We start from the raw sequence: 24,212 nt of genomic DNA, 5'->3' as shown, positions 1-24,212 counted from the left end.
TCTCCATCCTGCGTCGAGCGCAGGGGTGCGTTGATGACCAGTTACTTCACTGGCATGGAGGAATTGGCGAGTTCCCCTATTGACTCTAAAGTCCAATTGTTCGTAAGAGTTCAATCTGCCAGATTCCTTGCAGGTTGCAGATTTAAACCACTAGAAGAGTTCCAAGTGGCAATTGGTAAGATCCTGGTAAGGCTATTGTGGTTCTCCCCTTTGGGGCCGGGGTACAGCGATGATGCAGAATTAACTGCGCCGACCCGAGATGAGGTGCACCCCCCCTGTGGTAATCAGGTAAGTCTTTGGGGGTGGTTTGTATTGCCCTTGCTCACCCATTTGTTCTTGTCTCCCCAGGTGTTGAAGAATGGCCTGGAGATGCTGGGTTCGTGATGGAGTAAAGGAATGCAGCCCGGATGGTGAGTTCAGCGCGGTGCTGCGAGGTGCGTGGCAACGCACCTGTGAAGGCTTATCTCTTCCAGATCAATGTGCTGCATCAAGGATTCAGGTAAGGGTTTTGTTCTGATCTCTTCTTGTCTTGTTCCAGTGCTGAAGCGGGCGTGGCTGAAGACTGGAGCTGCTGAAGACACGGTGAGCGTTACGCTGCAGCACGAATACTAACGCGAGGCACGTGTGGCTGTCCGGGTGTGGCTTAAATAGCCTTGGAAGAAGTCCCAGGTAAGTATTCTTCCACAGCCCCACCCGAGAGGAAAGGAGTCCCTGAGGTAAAATAGTCCCCCTAAGCCTCATTTGGCTTGTGGCTTCGTGCAGCATGGTCTGCATCAGGTAGGTATGCAGCATGGTCTGCATCAGGTAAGTTTTCTGTAATGAGCATGGCGCCAGGACGGACTGACCCTGGCGCCAGGACTGTAGCCAAATAGCCCCTAACTCGGGTTTTTGGGCATACTTCCAAGTGGCATGATGCCTGCTTCCGGGTTTGCTGGGCCTGGTCTGGATTTCCGGGGGCAGGCATTGTGACACTAGGTCTGACTATCGTGGGACAAGCGGTGCAAAGACTTTACTACTGTTGCTTCTGAAAGCAAACCCCATTTTACAGGGGCACCTCTTAAATACAGGGATCCATAATCACCTTAAACCAGAGTAAATGCACCCCTCTAGGGAATCGAAAGCCAGGAGTCTGTCTTGCAGATAAGACTTTAATCTTTACAGATCATGAGGGTTGGGGGAAATGGCAGAGGACTCCATTTGAGGACAGCATTCTGTTGCTGGCTCCCAAGATCCTGGAGACTGCGCCTGGGTCTGAAGCTTAAATACTCTTCAGTTGGTCACTGGATTCCCATGGAGCTCCTCCAAACTTTGCTCTTGCCATACAAGGGATGGTGCAGAGGCTCCAGTGTTGTATGGCCAGGTTCCCTTTGGGACATCTACATAACAGTATGCTGAATATGCATCACTGTTTTGTCGCTCTTGTTTTGCATAATTTACTAGGTTATAAACATTCATACAAGAACACATCTTCACACCATTCTCTCGGCACTTAACTCGAACTTATATTTGATCTGGTCCAGCAATTCCTACACAAAAAGCTGTTTTCCCATAGTATTCTGTGTGCCTTAAATCTTTTTTAGTCTCCATTGGCCTGTGATTGACAGGACCAGTTGGTCAGCCACGTTCTCTGTTCAAGCCTTAGACTCAGTGATGCAACACCACACATGGGCTCTGCAATCTATTGTTAGCGCAAGCACATTCCTTTGGCAGAGCCTGCTTTTTACTGTGTTTTGAACAAAGCTATTTTACAATGTACAACAGTTTTACAAATCCAACTAATACTTGGGATTGGAATATAAGATGCAAATAACAATATTTAGTGACTGGCCACGCCTCTGATTATTTTTGCATGAAAGCTTTTCCCAGTGCTATAGTGCTTAGAAGTCTTGACTAAAGTGCTTGAGGGGTGCAGGGAGGGTTAGCCAAAGCCGCTCGCTCCTCCAACGTTCCCACATCCCACCACCATCTATGGGTACTGCTCGATAGTATTTGCACAGCATGAGATTCTAAGCAGATGGCATCAGAAGACTTGCATTACTCATCGTAATAGCATTTCCGATAGTATGCGCCCACCCATCATCCCCTCTTGGAGTAGAAGGAGCATAAACTTCTTACATTATTCACTCGCGATAGTCATCCTCACAGCAGAAAAAAATGCAATCGAGGGACTTAACACGTGAGGGATTTTCAGTACACTATACGTAACATTACCACCGATGTCGGTCTATATGCATAGCATGTGAATCTTAGCAGATGCAATAATCTGAAATGCTATTCTGGTGAGTAATGTATGTGCTAATAAATGCAGGCTTTTTTTTGCACCCCAAATAAGGACCCTGGTTAACTTTGCACACTCCTGAAAACTACTCCATGAGGTATTTTGCAAAGTCTTGACTGCAATGGTTAATTGGAAGTTGCATGATTTGAGGTATCATTTGCTGATTGTATTACTGCTTTTATTTTTGAAGGAGCATGATGAACCAATACTGAAGCATTTGAAAGATATCAAAGTGAAGTTCTCTGATGCTGGTCAGCCCATGGTAAGTTGGTTAGATTCTATTAAAGTAAAATATACTTTTTATTATTGCTGACAAGGCATGTGCAAATTGTTGCCAATCGCACTAATCTACAATTTAAGTACCTCTTTAATTGGAAGTATGGCTGTGTTGGCCTAATTATCTCTTGGCATCCCACTGTGCTGTTATGTTGCTCTGCGTTTGCAGGTTAAATCTTTTAATCCAAGGCATGTTGGTAATTTGTTTGATCTGAGGATCCAGTGAATGTTCAATTTAAAGCACTACATTTGTTGTTGTGTTTGCTTTTTAACAGCCCGAGTGAAGATCTGTTAAATAGCACTGCAGCAAAGGCATTAAGGTGGACACATTAGGCATTTATGTTGCACAAGTCTTCATTTGTGCTCTGGGTTTAGCTAAGTGAGTGGTTTTGGCCACTGTAGAAGACTATTAGGTAGCTAAATCAACCTGCTTGAACTGCCAATAGTGCTAGCTGGTTATAATGTTCCGGGTGAATTTATGCTAGTTAGCACTTTACCACTGGAAGCTTCCATCCCTCTATTTGAGATTTTATGCTATGTAAGTAACTACAAAAGGAACTCCAAAGAACCATGATTCCAAGTGTAAATGAGGTTATAAAATCTGGCCAGTGCTGTAGGGTTTGGAACCCAGTTTTTTGTTGGATGGTAATACTTTGTGCACCTAACCTTTTTGTATTTTACACTGAACAGCACAGGTTAGTGACTAAAATACATGACATTACCTCATTATTAATTTGGCCATACCCTTTGTACATTTTCTAGTAAAACCATGCTTGCACCTTCTCCATCATGGTATAGTTGCTAAAATGCACTGTGGCTTTTGCCTTAAGGAAAAAATTGGCGCACAGGTGTGACATGTAACTTCATCCTTTCTGTTTTTAGAGTTTCACGCTAGAGTTTTACTTTGAATCAAATGAATTCTTCACAAACGAACTGTTGACAAAATCGTACAAAATGAGATCTGAGCCAGATGAGTCTGATCCCTTTTCCTTTGATGGACCAGAAATTATGGGCTGCACAGGGTAAGCATTTGAATTTTTTCTTCTAGACTTGATGCAATGAAAATCAGACTTGTGATGTCTAGTTATTTTATGGATTCTTCCTACTGAGCAATATTTCTTTGCTAGGCTTGGGTTTCTCATGTAGTTATGGGTTGGTTAATGTGTTGGTGTTACATATATCCTGTATGTCCTACCCAATTTTATTTCCATGCAAAGTCCCCAAAAATCTTAACCATTAGGGTGTTGTGAGATTTGCTGCTTTCTGTTCATAAACTATTGGATACCCTTTCTTTACGATTTGTTTTGAATCCTGACTTTACTTTTTGGAGTAAAGTAAAACTTTTGGCGTTACTGCCATTGCTTTGGTTATTTTTGAGGAACCTGGTCAGTACATGGTACTATGCTGAGATTAAGTCCGTTTATGGATTTCATGTGTTAGGCAAGAATTGATGTAGTAACCTTGTGGTAGACTGCACAACCCTTGTTCTCTTGGTATTAGGTAACCCAACTTTTGGTATAGGCTTGTACTACACAAGTTGGTAGTATGACTGAGCAGCCAGGCGTATCTCTAGAGGGCTAAATGTGAGCTATAGCAAATTAAATCCACCAATACAAGTAGCCAAGTAACACTTGCACTCAATGTTTTTTTGATACATATCATTTAGTTATGCTTTAAATGAGCATTCTTTAAAGGGCAGTTTCTCCAGCATGTGGTCTGACATGGATTCACATGCTCATGAATATTACCTGTCAGGCTGGGAATCCTCTAAAGAAAATCAGTTCATTTCTGAACGGTCTTTCTCCTAACCACCAATCACTGGTCTCTGGGTCATACTGCCCCGGCCAATGACTGCCTTCTACCTAAGCCCCTCGTCTGGCAGACATTGTATTTTTACTCCACTTTCAAGTTTTGGGCGTCCTCATGCTAAAGCTCTGGAGCTTTTACTACGTTTTGCGTTATGTATTTTTTTAAGTTTTTTTCTTCAATAGAGCATCAAGCTCCCTCAATTAATCTTCTAATTAACAGGGACCTGTTTTCTGCTTATTCAGCACCCCTCAAGGGCAGTTTTGAGTTTCTTCTTGGAGAATTCCAGAAGCTTTTTCAAGGCCTACACCGTGGACATGGCGGAGAAGGACTCGGCGCCTTGCTTCGTTTGCCCCAGCTGCAACCTATGGAACGTCTTTTCAGACGATGGACGTTCCCTGTGCCTCTACTGCCTGCATTCGGACCAGATGCATGTGGTGGTAGATAATGCTGCGCACGTGGGCAAACCGATGCAATGACCTTAACGAGTGGCTGCAGGCCAAGGCCCCTGCTTTGGGTGAGTCCACCGCATGCTGCCCCTGCCCAGAAGAAAGCTGAGCGGTCTTTTCAGACCTTTGAGGGCAACCCTCCTGCGGGGTCCCAACATGAGGCTAAGCACAGTTCACTGCCTCCAGGAGTGCCGTTGCGACAGGCTTCTTTGTGGCCAGGGCGAGTTCAGCGTCTCCAGCAGTCTACCACAAGCCAACGCTCGGGTGGTTCAAAGAGGTAGTTAGACCATCCGAGCATGCTGTTGAAGACCCAGACCGGCCTGACAGAGCAGGGCCCCAACCCTCCCCTTAAGGTGAAGGCCGCAGACTCTGCCGAGACCATAAAGGACCGCGTGCATCAGGCGAAGGCCCACTTTTTTTAGCTGCATCCCTTTCAAAGTCCGACGGGGCAGATTTGCAGGGCACTACCCAGAAGGCAAGAGTATCCCTGTCTGCCAGGAGGGAGTCCTTTCATCATTTCACCAAAAGTCTCCCTTGGTCAGAAAAAAAGGGGGTGGCAGTAGTCCTCCAGGGCAGACATTTTCTCAGGAAGAGCTCACCGGCCTTCAGGTCCTCCAAGAGGGGAGATGCATTGCGAGCAGGCCCTATGTGGGATCCCGACAAGGGCAACGACTGAGCGGACCAGCCTAAGCTGCAAATGCCCATCACCTCAACCCCAGCAGCCTCTTGGGGACATCTCAGACATACTTGCATCTCTGCATCCCCTGTGCTCAGAAATCCAGACAAGGATGACTCTTGCACCGAGGCCCCGCCTGCAGCGCCAGGCCCATCGGAGGAGCCACCATCCCCCCTCGAGGATGACGGAGCCTGACACTGCAACAAAGGCGGCCTGGGGATCTCCTGTCGCCGCCGGCCAGATCTTCACCCGACCACATTGGCTCGTTCCATGCCATGATCTCCAGGGCCTCGTAGCTGTTTCAGCTCGTGCCGGAGGGGAAAAGGGAGGGGCTTCATTTACCAGTGCAAGGAGGCAAAGAGGAAGACCGTGCTTTTGATCCCTTTACTGGATGACGTTTGGGACGAGGGGGTGTCCCCTCGGGAAGATCCCTTCATCGGCTCTGGCAAAATGGTATTGTTATGAGAAGAAAGGAGTGCCGTACTCTGCGCCCACGTGCCTACGGTCCCAGCCGTCCAGATTCTGTGGTTTCAGCTGCGGCCAAGAAGTCCTCTGGCTAGTCAGCGGCCTCCTCCCTAGACAGTGAGGGGGGAAAAGTTGGATGGATGAACTAGTCGTCTCCCATTCATGCACCCCAGTGGGAGGCCAGCTGACTAACTTGGTCAGCGTGTGGAAGACATTCTCCACCAACGGTTGGATGCTGGATGCTCTCGCCAAGGGATACACCCTAGAGTTACAACAGTAGTGTCCACAGATACCAGCAGTGGCCCGTCAGGAAAACCACATCCTTCAACTGCTGCTGGAGGTACAGTTATGTTAAAGGGGGCGATCAAACTGATCCCAAAGAGGCTCTGGGATGTACTCTAGTTATTTTCTCGTCAGAAAGACTGGTGGGTGGAGGCCCATTCTAGACCTCCGCTGTTTGAACAAATACATCAGTCACAAAGTTTCAGAGGATGACCCTTCAGCACGTGCTAGGACACCTGGTAGAGGGATTTTCTATTGTTGCAGACTTGGAAGATGCCTATTTTCACATCCCCATGCACAAGGGACACAGCGTACCTACGCTTCATGGTTAAAGGACATTACCAGTTCAAGGCCTTCCATTTGGGTTGAAGTTGGCGCCACAAGTTTTCACCATATGCCTGGCCCCGTGGTGGCGCAGCTGCACCTACGAGTGAGCCATGTGTACACGTACGACTAGTTCATCAGGTCAACTCAAAGGACCTTGTCGTCGAATACACATCGAAGACAGTCCAACTCCTGACTGACTTGGGGTTCTCAATAAACTTAGTCCTGCTTGACTCCATCACAGGACGTGTTTCTGGGAGCCCAACTCAAGTGTCGTGCCTGGCATCTCCGTCTGAGAGTATGGTGGTTATCCTGGATAAGGGACAACGGCTGTTGGCCCTGAAGGTCACGAGGGTGAGGTCCATCAAAACACTAATCGGCATGTCGTCATGCATATGCTTCATTCGGCTGTGCAGGCTACAGATGTGTCCGCTGCAGGAGTTCCTCAACACTCGTTGGATACAAGAGTTTCCATCGAGCGATAGTGGTGGGAATGCACGTACATCTGACTGCAGGTGCATATTTCCAGACCCCACATCAGACGGTCAGGACGGACTCCTCCCTGGATGGATGGGAGTGCACTGTCTTCATGCAAGAGGCCTGTGGCTACCAGAGGAGAAGTCATTGCACATCAACATGCTGGAGCTTTGGGCAGTGTTTGGGTCCGTTCCCTCAAGGGCAAGGTGGTGTGGTTATTCACGGACAATACCACCATGATGTTCTACATCCAGAAGCAGGGGAACCAGATCCCTGGTGCTCTGCTGAGGCGCAGGACCTTTGCCACTGGGTTGTAGTCCAGGGGCTGTTCCTCGTCCCGTTTCATCTAGCAGGAGTGAAGAACACCATTGCTGACTCTCAGCAGGGAGCTGTGATCGTGCCACGAGTGGCAATTTCGGCAGGACCAAGTGTATCACCTGTTTCACAGATGGGGCAATCCCCAGATCGATCTGTTTGCAACAGCAATGCACACCAAGTGCCAGAGGTTTGCCAGCAGGTTTTCCCAGCAGGTTTTCCCAGCTGGGGAGCATTGGGGACGCATTCTTCCCCTGGGACGGCCTGTTTCTGTATGCATTCCTGCTGTTGCTTCTTCGACTAGTAAATCAACTCGGTCGATCCCGGTGCAGGATGATCCTAACACAGGTGTGGATGAGACAACCCAAACCTTCTGAACATGTCTGCATCCCCCTCTAGACAAGCTTCTGGCGGTTGCAAATCTTCTCGCCAGGGAAAGGGGTCCAATTCTGCACCGCAACCCAGGATTGCTGAGCCTGAAGACCTGGCTCTGCAGCACGTGTTTGGGGCTACAAATCCCCCAGCAGACTGGAAGGAGGTGCTCTCAAAGGTCAGAGCTTCATCTACACTCAAATGCTATGGGCAGATGTGGAAGAGGTGTGCCGCTGTACCCAGAAGATTGAACCTCTACTAGCAGGTGCTGCCGTATTTTTATTGGCCAAGGCAGGACTAGCCCATGCTATTAAAGTGTATCTGGCGTTTTTTTCCCGCTACATCAGATCTCCTGGACGATCATCCTTATGGTTGCATCGTTTGGTCAAGGAGTTTGTCAAAGGACTAGTTTGTTTGTTCCTGCCGGTTAAGGTTCCGGCCTCGGCTTGCAAGTTCAATTTGGTGCTTACTAGTCTCATGGGTCCACCGTTCGAGCCTATGCAGTCGGCACCACTCACATTTTTGTAATGGAAAACAGCGTTTCTTTTGGCTATCACCTCTGCACGGTGAGTGGGAGAGATCCAGGCTCTCTTGTAAACCACCTTATTTGACATTTCACAAGAACAGGGTAGTGCTACAGACACACACCCCTCAATCACCCCCTTCCTTCAAAACTATCAAGGACCACAAGCTCCCTGGTACCTGCCCTGGCTCATTTCTGCAATGAAGCCTTCACCACTGGAGTCTTCCCATCCCCCCGGAAGCACTCTCTTGTGCATCCTCTTCTGAAACACTGCCGACCCCTCCTGCCTGGCTAACTATTCCCCAATCTCCATCACTCCCTTCCCGGGCAAGCTACTGGAGAAACTGGCCATCTCCCAGGTATCTCCACACCAAATCTGTTGGTTGTCTTCATGACCATCAGTCTGGCTTCAGAGCTGCCAGAAGCACGGAAACTGCTCTCCTGAACATCCGCGAAGACCTGCTCTCCAACCTTGACTGACACCCCGTGTCCTCATCGTGCTTGATCTCTTCTGTCTTTGACAGTCAACCATGCCATCCTGCTCAACTGTCTCTGATAACCTGGGTATCGCAGGTCAGGCTCTGGCATGGCTGACTTTCCTCTCCGACCCTCCCAGGTCCAACTTGGGGTCCCCCCTCCAATATCTTTTTCTCTACCTGTGGTGTCCCCCTGGGATTTAACCTCTTACTGGCTGTTCAACCAATACCTGGCACTCCTTGCCCACTGCATTGTTGCTCTGCTAATTTTCAATGCTATGCGGATGATACCCAGCTCATTTTTCAAGCTACCCTCGGCCTCCTCTCCTCATCTCCATCTGTCTGCTATCCAGGAGTGGTGTGCCGCCAATTACCTCTGCCTTGATGCCAGTAAAACTGAGATACTGCTCAGCACACCCACTCCCTCCTTCCCTGCAGTTCTCTGGCCGGCCTCTCTTGGCCCTCTTCTGCTCCCACCTGCAAGGCTAAACCTTGGCCACCTTCGACTCCACTCCTTCTCACATCTGACGTCTCTAAGGAAGTCACACTACCAGCTGCACCTCCTCGGAGGTATTCTTCCTTTCCTCCTTCCCCCAGAAGCTGTCTCCAGAGCCCTGATTCTCTCTAGGTTGAACTATTTTAACAGCCTGAATCTGCCTGCCTCTACTCTCCGCCCTCTGCAATTTATCCAGAACAGGACTGCGAGACTTGTCCTTGGCCTCAAGCCCAGCAATCGTATCTCTCCAGGACTGTAATCTCTGCACTGTCCCAGTGGCTGCGAGGATGAATTTCAAAATCCTCTGCATTGATCACAAAGCCTTCTGGGACTGCAATACCGTAAACTCTTCCTAAGTATCTTCCTTCTCCAGCTCCTCACTCATCTGTCTCCAACTCCCTCAGGGTCAGTCGCTTCTCCAAGCAGCAAGTTGGTGGTAGAGCTCTCTTCAGCAGGGGCCTCCCTCTGGAACAGCCTTCCTGCCTCCCTGAAACTTGAGAACCATCTCAGGTTCTGGGAGCACCTCAAAACCTTCTGCTGTCTCTTCCTCGCCACTGCTGAATTCCTTGCTGAAACTGCACTGGTTACCTGGCCACCCTTTCTGATCTCTGGCCCAGGCCCCGCCAGTTGCACACCTGCACTGCCTCCCTGGCAACCCCTGCACGTGAGGACTGTTTAATGTATCCCTACAGTCCCCCTACCAGCACTTATGTCTGCACTTGCCACAATCTGGCCATTTTTATTTCTTCTACTATACCATGTACTGCACTTCCCCTCTCCCTTCCCCCACGCACTTTTCCCTTCCCCCTTCCCATGCGCAATCTGAATGACACCTGGCCTAGTAAGATCATTGTCGGTCTTCCCTTGGTTCCCCCTCCCTTGCAGCGCCTTGAAACACTTGTGTATAGGCGCATTATAAATGCCATATTCGAAGGGATTGTAGGATTGTGTCCTCCGTATTCCTCATCTTAGATATCTCCTTCCAGCTCTGCTGGCCTCGGAACATTTTTCTCTAGAGGGCGCTGCGCGTCGATGTCCTCCGAGTCGATGTCCCTCGACAGCTGCCGTATCGTCATCTTGCCTATAAAGTCCGCACGCAGCGTCCGTTGCTCAGTTCCGTTTTTCCGCGCTTACTCAGTGCCTCGGAATACCGTTGCTCAGTTTTTTGTCAGGATTTAATCTATTTACCTCAAGTTATTCGATCTGTACTCGATGGCTTCTTCGTCGGAACCGACAACTCCTCAATCCGGCTTCAAAAAAATGCCGAGATTGTGGGAAAAAGATGTCGCTGACCCCTCAGTTTGTCTGTGGTGTTTGGGAGCTGAACACGATTGTTCGGAGTGCGAGGACTGTATGTCCATGACAGCTAAGGCCCTGAAGGAGCGTAGGGGGAAGCTGGAGAAAGGTAAGACTTTTAAAGCTTCTTCGTCGACGAAGTCGAGACATTCGTCTCCTCACCATTCGCGTTCCAGGTCTCGTAGTGGGTCCCATCACTCCTCGAGATCGAAGCACTCGAGAGGAGACTTCGAAGATCCCCCTTCTCTGTATCCCCCTTCTCTGTATTCCTCTTCCTCTGTTTCACCAAAAAGAATCCCTTGCCCCACGAAACATAGTTCCCGGGCTGAATGGGAGGAATTCCGCAAAAATATGATGAGCGTCTTCGAGAAAGCGGCCTCGACCCCCCCCCCCCTCGAAGACTGCCGAGAGCGATGCTCAGGTCGAAAGACCCAAAGGTAAAAAACACCACGAGTCGCAGTACCCGGCGAAGGAAACCTCTCGAGCGCGTCTCGAACCCTAGAGTAGGTCTATGACCTCCAAACCTTCCTCGAAGGTTCCGTCGACGGCGAGGTCGGTGTCTTTGACGCCGTTGTCGAAGGGACCTTCGACACACGGGTCTGTCGACTCGACGCCAGCTTCGACACCGGCTTCGACACCGGCGTCGACGCCAAGAAAAGTCACGGTCACGACACACCCAGTGACTATCCCTAGGTCCTCGATGGCTTCGAGATTTGTTGAGAAGAATCCCAATTCTGTCGGTCATCGAGGCCTCCGCCTTTGTTTTCGACGCCACGCTCGCAGCCATCGACGTTTTCGAGGTCGATAAGTTTGGCACCCTCTGCCTTGGAAATGGGATTTACACCCTTTATGAGTTCAGAACAATTGCGAACTATGTCCTCAATTATGGAAGAGGGTGAATTGTCTGAACAGGATGACACATTTGAGTTGCAGGGACCTGTAACCCCAATTAGAGGGGAATTTTCCTCTGAAGAACGCAGGTTAAAGGATCTTCATGATTCCTTACATGAGGCAAGTGGGTTACACTTCCCCTGAGGTGGAGTTTGCTAGGCCAGACCCGGGGGAGCATGCTGAAACCCCCTATAGAGCCTTAATGGCCAGGATCACAGTTTATGGGGTGGTCTGCACCTTCACAATCTTTCCAACAAGATGACCTTATGGATATTCTTGACAAGGGCCCACAGGAGGACCCTGTGGTGCCTTTTCATAAAGCTCTTCAGAGGAAGATTATGACGAACTGGGAATCCCGGCAGTAAATAAAAAACGGTCTACAAAATATAGGGTATCCTCTACAGACCTGGAGTTTTTGTCAAAACACCCATCCCCAGAAGCATCTTCTACCGATGTCAAGACGGCTTATCCTACCGTCCCACAGGACAGGGACGATAAAAAATATGATGCTATGGCAAAGTTTTTTCGGCATGTAGCATGGCGTTAAAATCTGTTAATGCTACTTGCACCCTTGCTAGATTCAGCCATACACTTTGGGAGTGTGCTTCTACAGCGGCTGACTGCATCCCGGAGGGAGAAGAAAGGGAGGCGTCCCTGAATAATATACAGGACGGTAAAGATGCTATGTGCGAATCCCTCCAGACGGGCATTGATTCGGCTGACAGTATCAGCAGAGCAATGGCGGCAAGTACAACAACCAGGAGATTTGCTTGGTTGAGAGTCTGGTTTTGCCCCTGATGTGCAAGCCAGGCTCTTGAACATGCCATTTGATGGCTTTGTTCGGGAAAAAGGCGGATGACAGTTTAGAGAAACTGCAAACTTCAAAAGCAGCAGCAAAATCCCTAGGCGCTGCAATCCGTCAGACACCTTTTCGTCCCACAGGAACCTCTGCGAGGGGCAAGTCCTTTCGCTGCTACTCCGCATTCGGAAGAGGTAGAGGACGACCAGCTCAAAGGGGACAAAACTACTACCTGAGGTGGACGGGGTAGATATTCAAAAGCCGCAGCAACAGCAGGTGCCTCTTTACCATCGGCATCCGCATCACCCGCTCCAAAACCACTCTGAGGACTTCCCTCTCAGGACACCTGTAGGAGGCAGGTTAACTCAACATCTGGCGGAATGGCAGGCTATCACGTCAGTTGCTTGGGCATTGGAAACAGTTGCCCAAGGTTACTGCCTGCCTCTCCTACGCATACCTCAGTCATCCACCGGGGATCAGCTCTCAAAGCTCCAGATCCGCTCCTCTTGCAGGAAATTTTCGACCTGCTAGAGAAAGGTGACATAGAACCGGTACCGGTACCTGTAGCGGAGAGGAACACGGACTGGTACTCCCCTTATTTTCTCATTCCAAAGAAAGACAGAGGACTGAGACCCATCTTGGACTTGCGAGAATTGAACAAATGCCTCAGGAAAGACAAATTCAAGATGGTCACTTTCTCAGATCCTCCAGGCCCTTCAGTTCCAGGACTGGTTGGTATCTCTGGACCGTCAGGATGCTTATTTCCATGTGCCTATCCATCTCAAACACAGGAAATACCTGAGGTTCGCAATTGGCAACTCTCATTATCAATTTCGAGTGCTGCCATTTGGGCTGACCTCCGCCCGAGGGTCTTCACCAGGTTAATGTCGGTAGTGGCGGCAAGTCTAAGGAGGGAAGGGATTCACGTCTACCCCTACCTGGACGATTGGTTGATCAGGGCTGTCTCTTCGGAACAAGCTCAGATCCAGCTAAATCACGTGTGCCACTCCCTTCACAGACTGGGCTGCTCCCTCAATTTAAAGAAGTCACAAATGATACCATCAGACTCCAGTTCATAGGAGCGATCCTGGACACTTCCCTGGGAAAAGCCTCGCCACCACAGGTGAGGGCTCAAGATATTCTACAGATGGTTACCAAGTTCCAAGATGCCCAACGTCTCCCAGCCTTCGACTTTTTGAGGTTGCTAGGCCTCATGGCATCCTGCATTTTCCTAGTGCCAGAGGCTCGTCTGAGAATGAGATCCCTCCAGAGGCACTGAGGACTCAGTGGTCACAATTCTCAGGGAGAATGACAGATCTTCAGGTTCCAGACAGGGTGGCTCGAGACCTTCAGTGGTGGGCCTGTCAGGAGAACATTCTGAAAGAACAGTTTTGGCAACCCTGGCCGGAGAGAACAGTAGTCATGGATGCCTCACTCACGGGGTGGGGAGCCCACTCCAACGACTTGACCATCAGCGGTCGTTGGTCTCCATCGGAGTCCAGACTACATATCAACCTGTTAGAGCTGAGAGCCATCAGACTTGCGCTGAAGGCGTACCTGCCAGCTGTACAAGGGAAAAACGTCCTGATAATGACGGCCAACACAGTGGCCATGCATTACCTCAACAAAAGAGGAGGCGTAGGATCACAACCCCTGTGCAGAGAGGCGATGCAGCTCTGGTTTTGGGCAATCCAAGAAGGAATCTCTCTATCAGCAGTTCACCTAGCCGGTGAGAAGAACTTGACAGCGGACGCTCTGAGCAGGCCGAGCACAGTCTCCCACGAGTGGGAACTAGCTCGGGAAGTCCTTCAAGAGATCTTCGCCCTTTGGGGAACCCCTCAGGTGGATCTGTTCGCCACCAGCGTCAACAGGAAATGCGATCTGTTCTGCTCAAGGGAATTTCCCCCGAGAGGAGCTCTGGGAGACGCGTTCATAGTGGACTGAGAGTTTCCGCTTCTGTACGTGTTCCCACCGGTCCCTGTCATTCCTCAAATGATCAGGAGGTTGAGAAGATTCCGGAGAACCATGATCCTAATTGCCACGGATTGGGCCAGGAGAACGTGGTACCCGGACCTTCTAGACTTGTCCATCTGCCCTCCAATTCGAGAACCTACTCTCACAGAAGGGAGGTCAGGTTCTCCATCCAGACATCAAAACCCTCAACCTTCACGCTTGGCTTCTGAAAGGTTGAGGTACAAGGATTGGGACCTCCCTGATATGGAGGTGTTGCTTTCGGCAAGGAGGCCAGCAACAAAGTCTTTATACCACTGCCATTGGAACAGATTTTGCAGCTGGTGTAGAGAACAGAATATCGACCCTTTTTCATGTGGTACACCAATGGTTTTGTCCTTCCTTCTATATTTGGCGAATTCAGGCCTTCAAGGTGGCACCATTAAGGGCTATCTCGCAGCGCTATCCATCTTTAAGGGCACTGCGGAGGAACCATCCTATTTCAATGTACCCTTGGTAATAGTTTCTAAAGGGGTTAACCAACGTTTATCCCCCAAGACCATTCCAAGTTCCACTATGGGATTTAAACTTAGTACTAACTTTCCTGATGGGCACACCTTTCGAACCACTCCATTCTTTTTCGCTAAGGTTCCTTACCCTTAAAACTGTTTTATTAATAGCACTTAGATCTGCTAGAAGGGTGAGCGAATTACAAGCTTTCTTGTAAACCCCCTCACACAATATTTCACAAAGACAAAGTTGTCCTGCAAGTGAAGCCTAATTTCCTCCCAAAGGTGGTTTCTGAATTCCATATCACTCAGAAGATTACCCTACCATCTTTCTATCCTCCTCATCCGGGGAAAGGAAGAGAGGTTACACAGGCTAGACCCTAGAAGGGCTTTAAGTTTTTACATCAGTAGACTAGCCAGGATAAGAAAGGCAGACCAGCTGTTTGTAGGTTACACAGGTCACAAGCTGGGGTTACCAATAACTAAGCAGACCATTTCCAAATGGATCATTCTAGCCATTCTGGAATGTTATAAACTGGCAGGGAAAGAGCCCCCTCAAAACCTTAGGGTCCATTCGATCAGAGGTATTGCAGCTTCATCGGCCCTCAAGAGGCGTGCCGGTTAAAGACATCTGTGCGGCCGCTACATGGTCGTCTGTCCATACCTTTACACGATTTTACAATTTGGATTCCTCCTCCAGTCAAGAGACTAGGTTTGGAAGGGCTGTACTGTCTTCTAGTCTTCAATAGAAGACAGCGTGAAGTCAGTACTCCCTCCTCCAATAATAGAATACTGCTATGGGAGCCTATCTAAGATAAGGAATACGTCGGACACAATCCCTTCGAAGAACAAGTTACTTCTTACCTTGTAACGTTCTTTCGACGGGATGTTCCTCCGACGGGATGTTCCTCCGACGTATTCCTCATCGACCCTCCCATCCATCCCCGCAGGTCTACGTCCCTTGTTGTTGCAGCTTACGCTCCTTCAGGGTGATTAGTCTAGAAAGTATTATTGTGGGCTACAAAACGGAACTGAGCAACAGACGCTGCGTGCGGCCTTTATAGGCAAGATGACGTCGATACGGCGGCTGTCGAGGGACATCGACTCGGAGGACGTCGACGCGCAGCGCCCCCTAGAGAATTTTCCGAGGCCAGCAGAGCTGGAAGGAGATATCTAAGATGAGGAATACGTCGGAGGAACATCCCGTCGAAAGAACGTTACAAGGTAAGAAGTAACTTGTTCTATCATTTCATGCCCAAGGTGCCGTCGGACTTTCATCTAAACGAGCCCTTGGTGTTACCTGTATTCTTCCAGACGCCTTTGCACTAGCTGGATGTGGCTAGAGCACTGGTGCTATGTGGACTGCACAAAGATTCCGGAAGACATCGCAACTTTTTGTCAACTTTGGCCCTGTGAACCATGGTAAGGCTCTCTGCAAGGCTTCCATTTCCAGGTGGCTCTCCGGCAGCATCACGCATTGTCACCAGTTGGCAAACCGACTGTTGCCTGGCTGTCTGAGAGCCCATTTGACCAGAGCGATCGCTGCGACTACGGCATTCCTGTCTGGTGTCTCTGCTTGACTCCTCTCTGCAGGGCTGCTACGTGGAGGTAGACTCTCACAAGCAGTGCTGCACAAACTGTTTGCTTGAAGGTGAGCCTGGTGAGGAGGCAAGAGATGCTTAGGTTGAGCCTTGCCACCTCCCGTGGTTGTGCATGTGTACTGCTATGTGCTCTTTATTCATGAGCATGTGAGTCCATGCCAGACCCCATGCTGGAGAAGGAACAAGTTACTTACCTGTAACTGTTCTCCAGCATGAGTCTGGCATGGATTCACATGCGAACCCTCAGTCTTCCTCTGCGGCTCTTCTCTTGGTCCTACTGCCACTGTACGTGCTACCAAATCTGAAGATGGCTGCCAAAGGAGGGGCTTCAGTAGAGGGCAGTCCTTGGCTGAGGTCAGTATGACGCAGAGACCAGTGATTCGTTGTTAGGAGAAAGACAGTTCAGAAAATAAAACTTTTTTTTATTTCTTTACCAAGGATTCCCAACCCGATGACTGGGAATATTTAGGAGCATGTGAATCCATGCTGGAGAACAGTTAAAGGTAAGTAAATTGTTCCTTCCCTCGGGAAGGCCTTTCTGTAGGAGTTTCCTCCGTTGCCTTTGTTACTCTGACCCATGTCAGTTCGGATGATACTCAACGCACCAGCATGGCCGAGGCAGATCCGGTACCACAACCTCGGCATGTCGGCGTCTCGTCAATCAAGCTGCCAGTGGTTGCCGATCTTCTTGCCAGGGAAGGAGATGGCATTCTTCATGATCCAGGGTCTCTGAACCTGAAGGCCTGGCTCCTGTAGCACTAGAAGTGGCTACAATCTCCCAGCGGACTGCAAGGAAGTTCTCGTCGAAGGCTAGAGCATCGTCGAATTTGAAATGCTACAAGATCGACCCACTGATGGTCAAGGCCCCTTGAATACTTCAATATTGGCGCTCATTGGCCAAATCGGGGCTGGCACACGCCTCCAAGGTTCATCTGGAAGCCATCGACCGCAAAACCAGATCCCCAGGACGACAATCCTCGTGGTTGCACTGATTGATCAAGGAATTAGTCCGGGGACTATACCACTCATTCTCGCTGGTGAAGGCTCTGGCGTGGGAGCTCAATGTGGTGCTTACTAGGCTCATTGGACCTTGGTTCGAGTCTATGCATTCTGCACCACAAGTTTTTCGTGGAAAACATCTTTTCTCGTGGCCATCACCTCTGCATGACGAGTGGGGGAGATTTCAGGCCCTCTCCTGTAAACCACCTTACTTGAATTTACGAGGGTGATGCGGATGCACCCCTCCATGCCCAAGGTGCCATCAGACTCCTCTAAATGAGCTGTTGGTGTTACCTGTTTTTTTTCTGACGCCTTCATTGCCGGCTGAAGGGACTTTGCACATGCTGGATGTGGCTAGAGTACTGCAGTTTTATGTAGCCTGCACGAAGAGCTTCCAGAAAACTCTTGGCTCTTTGAACTTTGGTTCTGTGAACCTTGCGGAAGGCCATGACCAAGGCTTCGATTTCCAGGTGGCTCTCCAGCTGCATCAGTCACCAGTTGGCAAACGGACTGCTGCCCGAGAGCCCACTCTACCAGAGCGATCGCTGCTACAACAGTGTTCCTGTCTGGTGCCCCTGCTGGACAGCTGCAGGGCTGCTACGTGGAGGTCGACGTGCACGTTCACAAAAATTCTACCAGGATTATAGGCAGGAGTACAGAGTCGGCCAAGCAGTACTGGGCAACCAGTTCGCTTGAAGGTGAGCTTGGTGAGGAGTTAAGAGATGATTATGTTGAGCCTTGCCACCTCCTGTGGTTGTGCATGTGTACTGCTGTTTTATTCATGAACATGTGAATCCATGCCAAGACCCCATGCTGGAGAAGGAACAAGTTACTTACCTGTAACAGTGCTCCCGCTTGGGTCTGGCATGGATTCGCATGTGAAACCTCCCTCTTGGTCCTACCACTTCACATGCTACCAAAGCTGAAGATTGCTGCCAGTGAGGCTTAGGTAGAGGGCCGTCATTTGCTGGGGCAGTATGTCCCAGAGCTCAGTGATTGTTTTTTAGGAGAGACTGGAAACAATTTTTCTTTACCGTAGCTTCCCAGCCTGATGGATTATTCATGAGCATGTGAATCCATGCCAGACCCATGCTGGTGAACAGTTACAGCTAAGTAATTTGTTCCTTCTGTACACCACTTTGCACAACACTATTGCCTAGATACTCCGAGTTGTGGTGGGACAAGCGGTGCTAAGGCATCTCTTTGCTACTGTTCCCTCACACATACCACCACGATCTCTGGGTACTGCTTGCTAGTCTATGCACAGAATGTGATTCTAAGATTAACAAGCATCAGAAGACCTGCATTACTTGCTGTAATAGCATTTCTGATTGTATCTGCTTAGTCACATTTGCCCACCCTTCCTCCCCTGATAGAGTAGAAGGAACATGGATCTCTCTTCTGTACTCATGCGGACTATAAGCCTCTTAGAGCAGAAAAAACACAATCTGAGTGACCTTGACACATGCAGGATTTTGGGTGCACTACATGTAATGCTAGGGCTAGTGTTAGTCATGCCCATGTTGACTTCTTCTTTCGCTCTTCGAAAGAAAGATGCAATACTCTTACCACTAGATATGCACATGTGAATCTAAGCAGATGCAATAATCAGAAATGTTATTGCAGTGAGTAATGCATGTCATTTTTAGTGTTGTAGTATTGGCATTTTTTTACTGTTAATTTTCATATCGTTTGTCCAAGTGTCTCTTGACTGCTTCACCCTGTGCTCATTGTGGACCCCCTTACAAGCACCCACCTGTTCAGACTTGGCCTAGACAGCTCCCAGAGTTGTCCCTGTCACAATACTAGGTTGGCCTTCTATGCATTTGTCCACAAGGCCTGAGAATCAGTCCTAACAGTTGAAGTATTGGGGAAAATGTGACTGGTTAGATCTGGTAACTCATTACATATAATTTAAAAATGTCAATTTTTGCTTGGATGCAGATCAAAGGGGCCTATGGACCTGTATAGTAAGGTACTGGAATTTTTTCAGCTAGTGTGGACTACTGTGCCAAATGGATTTCTTGTTCTTGTAGGTGCCAAATAGACTGGAAGAAAGGAAAGAATATAACTTTGAAAACAATTAAGAAAAAACAGAAGCATAAGGGCCGTGGCACAGTTAGAACAGTAACAAAAACAGTGCCCAACGATTCTTTCTTCAACTTTTTCACTCCTCCGGAAGGTGAACATAATCACTTACTGACTTAATATATATTCTCTGCATGTTCAAATATACTTATAGCTTTCGTTTTCTTTGCAGTTCCAGAAAGTGGAGAACTGGTAAGTTGTCTCTTATTACATTTTAATAACCAAATGTGCATACTTTCATAAATGCTGAATTCACTTGTGTCAACTCCAAAAATAGGGTTGTCTTGAGTCACAAATATTTGGCTGTTTCTTTTTGACTTGGTGTTTTCAGGCATTTTCACAAGCATGTGCACAATCTGCTTGTCTTGCTCAGAGCAAGATAAGGGTCAAAACAGATTTTTTTTTTTGGGCTGCAAGACAGTTTTGCAGCACCCACTGGGGGTGCTAAAGCTACTAACACTAGCCAAACATCTTGCTAGGTAACATGGACAGACCTCCAGGGTTCAACTCTGGTAGTGGTGGTAGGCTGACTGTTAAGATGGATTTCTACAATCTGGCCTGGTTGTACTTTTAGGAGCCCCCCCAGTTATGATGTACAGGGAGTTTAGCAAAAACCCAATTGCAGTAATGTGGAGTGCAATCTAGGCTTAGTCTGAGAGAAAGTGTGGTTGGCGTGGTGCTCTCGACCACACATAATGGCACGCAGTTTTAGGCCTTGAACCAAACTGTGACTATACAGTATTGTTAATAGACCTCATAAATAACTTATCAGCAATGCAGGTAGGTACTGTAGATGCAATAGAATGATGGGACGCAAAAGATGATGGCTGGAAGGTTTTGGCTGGGGATGCTTGCAGACTCGTACAGAAGGGATGTGATCAAGCACATTCTCCAGCATGGGGTCTGGCATGGATTCACATGCTCATGAATCTTCCCCGTCAGGCTGGGAGTCCTTTCGTTTCTGAACTGTCTTGCTCCTAATAACTTTTCTCTGGGTCATACTGCCCCCAGCAAATGACTGCCGTGCCCTCTACCTAAGCCCTTCTGGCAGCCAGCCATCTTCAGATTTTTGCCACACATTCAAGTGTGGGAGTCTTCGTGCTATAGCTATTGAGCCTCAAGCTCAATCGATCCACCGACTAACGGGTACCCATTTTTTGGAACTTTCTATGCCCCTCCCCTCATGGGCTTTTTTTTTTTGGGTCGAATTCACTTGGAGGATTCCGAAAGATTCTTCGAGGCCTACACTGCGTGGACATGGCCGAAGATAAAGGACACTTGACAACTCCATTCAGGATGTGGACTAAGGAACCTCTTCCTGGAGGATGGGTACTCCATGTGCCTTTATTGCCTACATTCAGACAGCTCGCACATGGAGGCCTGTGCGTTCTGTAAGGACCTGTCCGCCCGCACCATGAAGGACCATCGCAAGCAGCTTGTCGAGTGGCCAGAGACGAACCCGGCGGCTGGTGAGCCCCGGCAGCATACTTCTCAGAAGACCGCTCAATTTCTCTTGGAAGAACTTTGAGGGTTCTCCAGCGACGGGGGCCCAACATAAGGCAAAGCACTGCGAGTCCACGGGCACCAGGAGCACTGTTGGTACAGGCTCTGCAGCAGCCAGGCCGGGTGTAGCTTTGCCAATGTCAACCACGAGCCAACGCTCAAGCTCGGAGAAGAAAAGGAAGTTGTACCACCTGGGAAGCTTCTGGAGAAGGCCTGTTCTACTGCGGCAGAGAAAGCCAAGGGGATCGAAGCACTGACCCTCTTCCCCCTCAACAGTGATGGCCTTAGACGCACCCATTGAGCCGTCCATTGAGGGAGTGGTGGTGTCCCTAGCGAAGGCCTCGGGTTCCAGGAGACATCCACCAAGATGAGTTTGCCTGTCTGCCCGGAGGGAAATCGTCCTTTCTGCCCATTGTGAAGACTCCCGTGAGAGCGGTGACTATTCTCCAGCATGGGGTCTGGCATAGATTCACATGCTTAATATTCCTTAGTCAGGCTGGGAATCCTTGGTAAAGAGAAACTGTTTCAGTTTAATTTCTGAACTGTCTTTCTACTAATAACCAATCACTGGTCTCTGGGTCATACTGCCCTCTACCTAAGCCCCTCCTCTGGCAGCCATCTTCAGATTTTTCCCATACATTCAAGTGTTGAGAGTCCTTGTGCTGTAGCTCTCAAGCTTTTACTGCCTATTGTGTTTTTCAAAGTTTATTCTTATTTTTTCAGTCAATTGAGCCTCAAGCTTCACTGATTTTACTTCTGATCAACGGGGACCCGTTTCGGTATTTTCTACGCCCCTCGAGGGTGAATTTTCATTGAGTTTTCACTTTTTGGAGGATTCCAGAAGATCTTTGAGGCCTGCCCTGCGTGGTCATGGCCCAGGACAAAGACACGACGCCTGTTGGATACAGGCTGTTTAGGATCTGCCCTGGATGTGGATTACAGAATGTCTTCAAGAAAGATGAGCACTCCCGGTGCCTCTACTGCCTTCGAGATGACAAATCTCACGTGGAGGACTGTGCGTTATGTAAGAACATGTCCGTCCGGACAATGATCGCCTTACTCGACTCACCAACTGGCTGGAGGGGAAGAGCCCAGCAGCAGGTGAGAAGTCCGAGCAGTCATCTAAAACCTTTGAGGGCATTCTGGTTATGGGGGCCCAACAAAAGGCTAAGCACCATAAGTCCGCGGGCACCGGGAGTGCTGTTGGTTCAGGCTCCTCGGCTGCCAGGCAGGGCGCAATGTCACCAACGCCATCATCCTCGAGCCAACTCTCTGGCTCGGTAAAGGAAGTCGGAGAACCTGGGTAAGCTTCGGAAGAAGCACCGGTCGATCCCAACGGAGACAGCCAAAGGGAAGCGAGGCAGTGACCCCCACAGTGAAGGCCTCAAAGGTCATGAAGGCCCAGATTCACCCGGCTAACGACTCCATTGAAGGAGTCGTGGCGGCACTGGTGAAGCCTGCCGAGGCTACCCCAGTGGAGACTACCTCCGGGCTTGGAGTTTCCCCTGCCACCCAGGAGGGAAACATATTTCCAGCCTATTGAGGACCCCATGAAACCCCGGGATGAGAAAGGGGGGGGGGGGGGGGCACAGTAGCCCTAACGGACACAGATACAACTTCTGAAGATGAGCTGGCCGGCGTCAAAGATACTGGACAAGTTTGAGGAGGCCAGAGCCTACGAAAGGGATCACAAGGCAGACTTGGAGAGCAATGGTGGTGCCAACGAGGAACCATCGAAGCAGAGGAACCCACGCCCCAGCTTTTGCCGCCGATTGCACAAGATTCGGGAGCAATCTTGCTAGCTTTAGAGATGGACAAGGTTGCCCTTATCACCAGTGGACGATCTAGCGGTGTCGGGACCGTCGGGGAGCCCACCGAACAAGCAGAGGAGTCCATCCTCTACCTCCCTTCCAGCCTCCACCCCATCCCCTCCAAGGTACAGGACGGATCTCCATCACCCCCTGCCCAGGCATCCCCTCCCCGACGAAATTGGCTCCTTTGACGCCATGATCACCAGGGCATCAGAGCTTTTCCAGCTATGCCCACAGAGCAGAAGGAAGGGTTCCTCTACAAAAGACGGGAGGCGAAGAGGAAGACTGTCCTCAGCCCCCATCTGGGATGAAGGACTGTCCCTGCTGAAGAACACGTCCATGGCCCTGGCAACGGGACAGGTACAAGAAGTACTGGGTCCCAGACTCCGCTCCTATATGCCTCAGGGCACAGCCGTCTCCAGACTGTCTCTGGAGCAGCCAAGAAGAAATCAGCAGGGGCGACTGCATCAACTTCCACTTCCCCGCTGGACGCAGAGGGGGAAGCTGGAGGCCATGGGACGATGGGTCATCTCGTCGGTAGCAACCACCATCAAGGCAGCCAACACCCTCGCGGCGCGCTATGGCGGAGCTGTGGTTCAAGATCGCTCCCATCCTGGACTTCCTCCCAGATGACAAGAGGGGCAGAAGCCCTTGGAATCCTGCAGGAAGATGAGGTGGTGTCGGATCACGCCATCAGTGTCCATGAACATCGCCGACACCGGCTTTTGCCGGATGGGCAACAGCGTTTGCCTTCGCTGGCGCAGTTGGCTCAGGGCCACCGATTTACGTCAGGACGTGCAGGCCAGGGTACTGGACATGCCCTTAGACGGGAACAACCTGTTGGCAAGGTAGTGGACGAGTCACTGCAGGCCATCAGGCGGACTCCCGACGGCCCGGGCCCTGGGCTCTCTCCACTAGCTACAGCTGTCCTTTCAGACCTCCAGAGGAAAGTCCCAAGGTGCCTCCAAAGGATTCGGCAGCAGTGCCTCGTACCGCCAGGCAGCCCGCTCCTCGTTGCAGGAAGCCTACAGAGGCCGCAACAAGACAAGAGGACATAGTCATCTCCACGGTGGCAAGGCCTCAGTGAAAAGATTGAACCGGCTGTGACGTCAGGTCCCCAGCGGGAAGCCGGCTGGCGAAATTTGTCAGCGTGTGGGAGTCCTCGCCACCGACGGTTGGGTGCTGGACGCTGTGGCCAACGGGCACTTCCTGGAGTTCTAAAGAAAAAGTCCCGTTTCCCACCTGTGGCCAGGAAGGAAAACCATGTGCCACAGCTGCTTCTGGAGGTACAAGCGATGCTGAGAGGGCGCGATAGAACTTGTCCCAAAGAGGCTCTTGGGCTCCGTACTTGCGGTACATCCTTGTCGGAAAGAAGCGGCCCATCCTAGACCTGCACTGCCTCAACAAACCAAGTCCCAGAAGTTCCGGATGGTCACCCTTCAGCACATGCTGGGATAATTGGAGGAAGGCGACTTGCTGTCATTGCTGAACTAGGGGATGCTTATTTCCACATCCCCATACGAAAAGGACATCCCAAGTTCCTACAGTTT

The 24,212-nt window shown here is 49.8% G+C and overlaps 1 protein-coding gene across 4 annotated transcripts in view; it reads left to right on the top strand.

Moving 5' to 3' along the window:
• NAP1L1 (nucleosome assembly protein 1 like 1) overlaps nt 1-24,212 on the top strand; it is a 269,587-nt gene that overhangs the window by 109,816 nt on the left and 135,559 nt on the right. For all 4 annotated transcript variants that reach the window (XM_069629373.1, XM_069629371.1, XM_069629370.1 and 1 more), the window contains exons 8-11: nt 2,469-2,540; nt 3,437-3,576; nt 19,297-19,442; nt 19,521-19,540. In XM_069629373.1, coding sequence (XP_069485474.1) covers nt 2,469-2,540; nt 3,437-3,576; nt 19,297-19,442; nt 19,521-19,540 — 378 coding nt within the window. The remainder of the gene's footprint in view (nt 1-2,468; nt 2,541-3,436; nt 3,577-19,296; nt 19,443-19,520; nt 19,541-24,212) is intronic.

This window comes from Ambystoma mexicanum, chromosome 12 (assembly GCF_040938575.1).
Source record: "Ambystoma mexicanum isolate Mex_15411 chromosome 12, UKY_AmexF1_1, whole genome shotgun sequence".
In the NCBI taxonomy this organism is placed as follows: Eukaryota; Metazoa; Chordata; class Amphibia; order Caudata; family Ambystomatidae; genus Ambystoma; species Ambystoma mexicanum.
The sequence above is the reverse complement of the archived record's forward strand: the minus strand, read 5'-3'. Positions and strand labels throughout refer to the sequence as shown.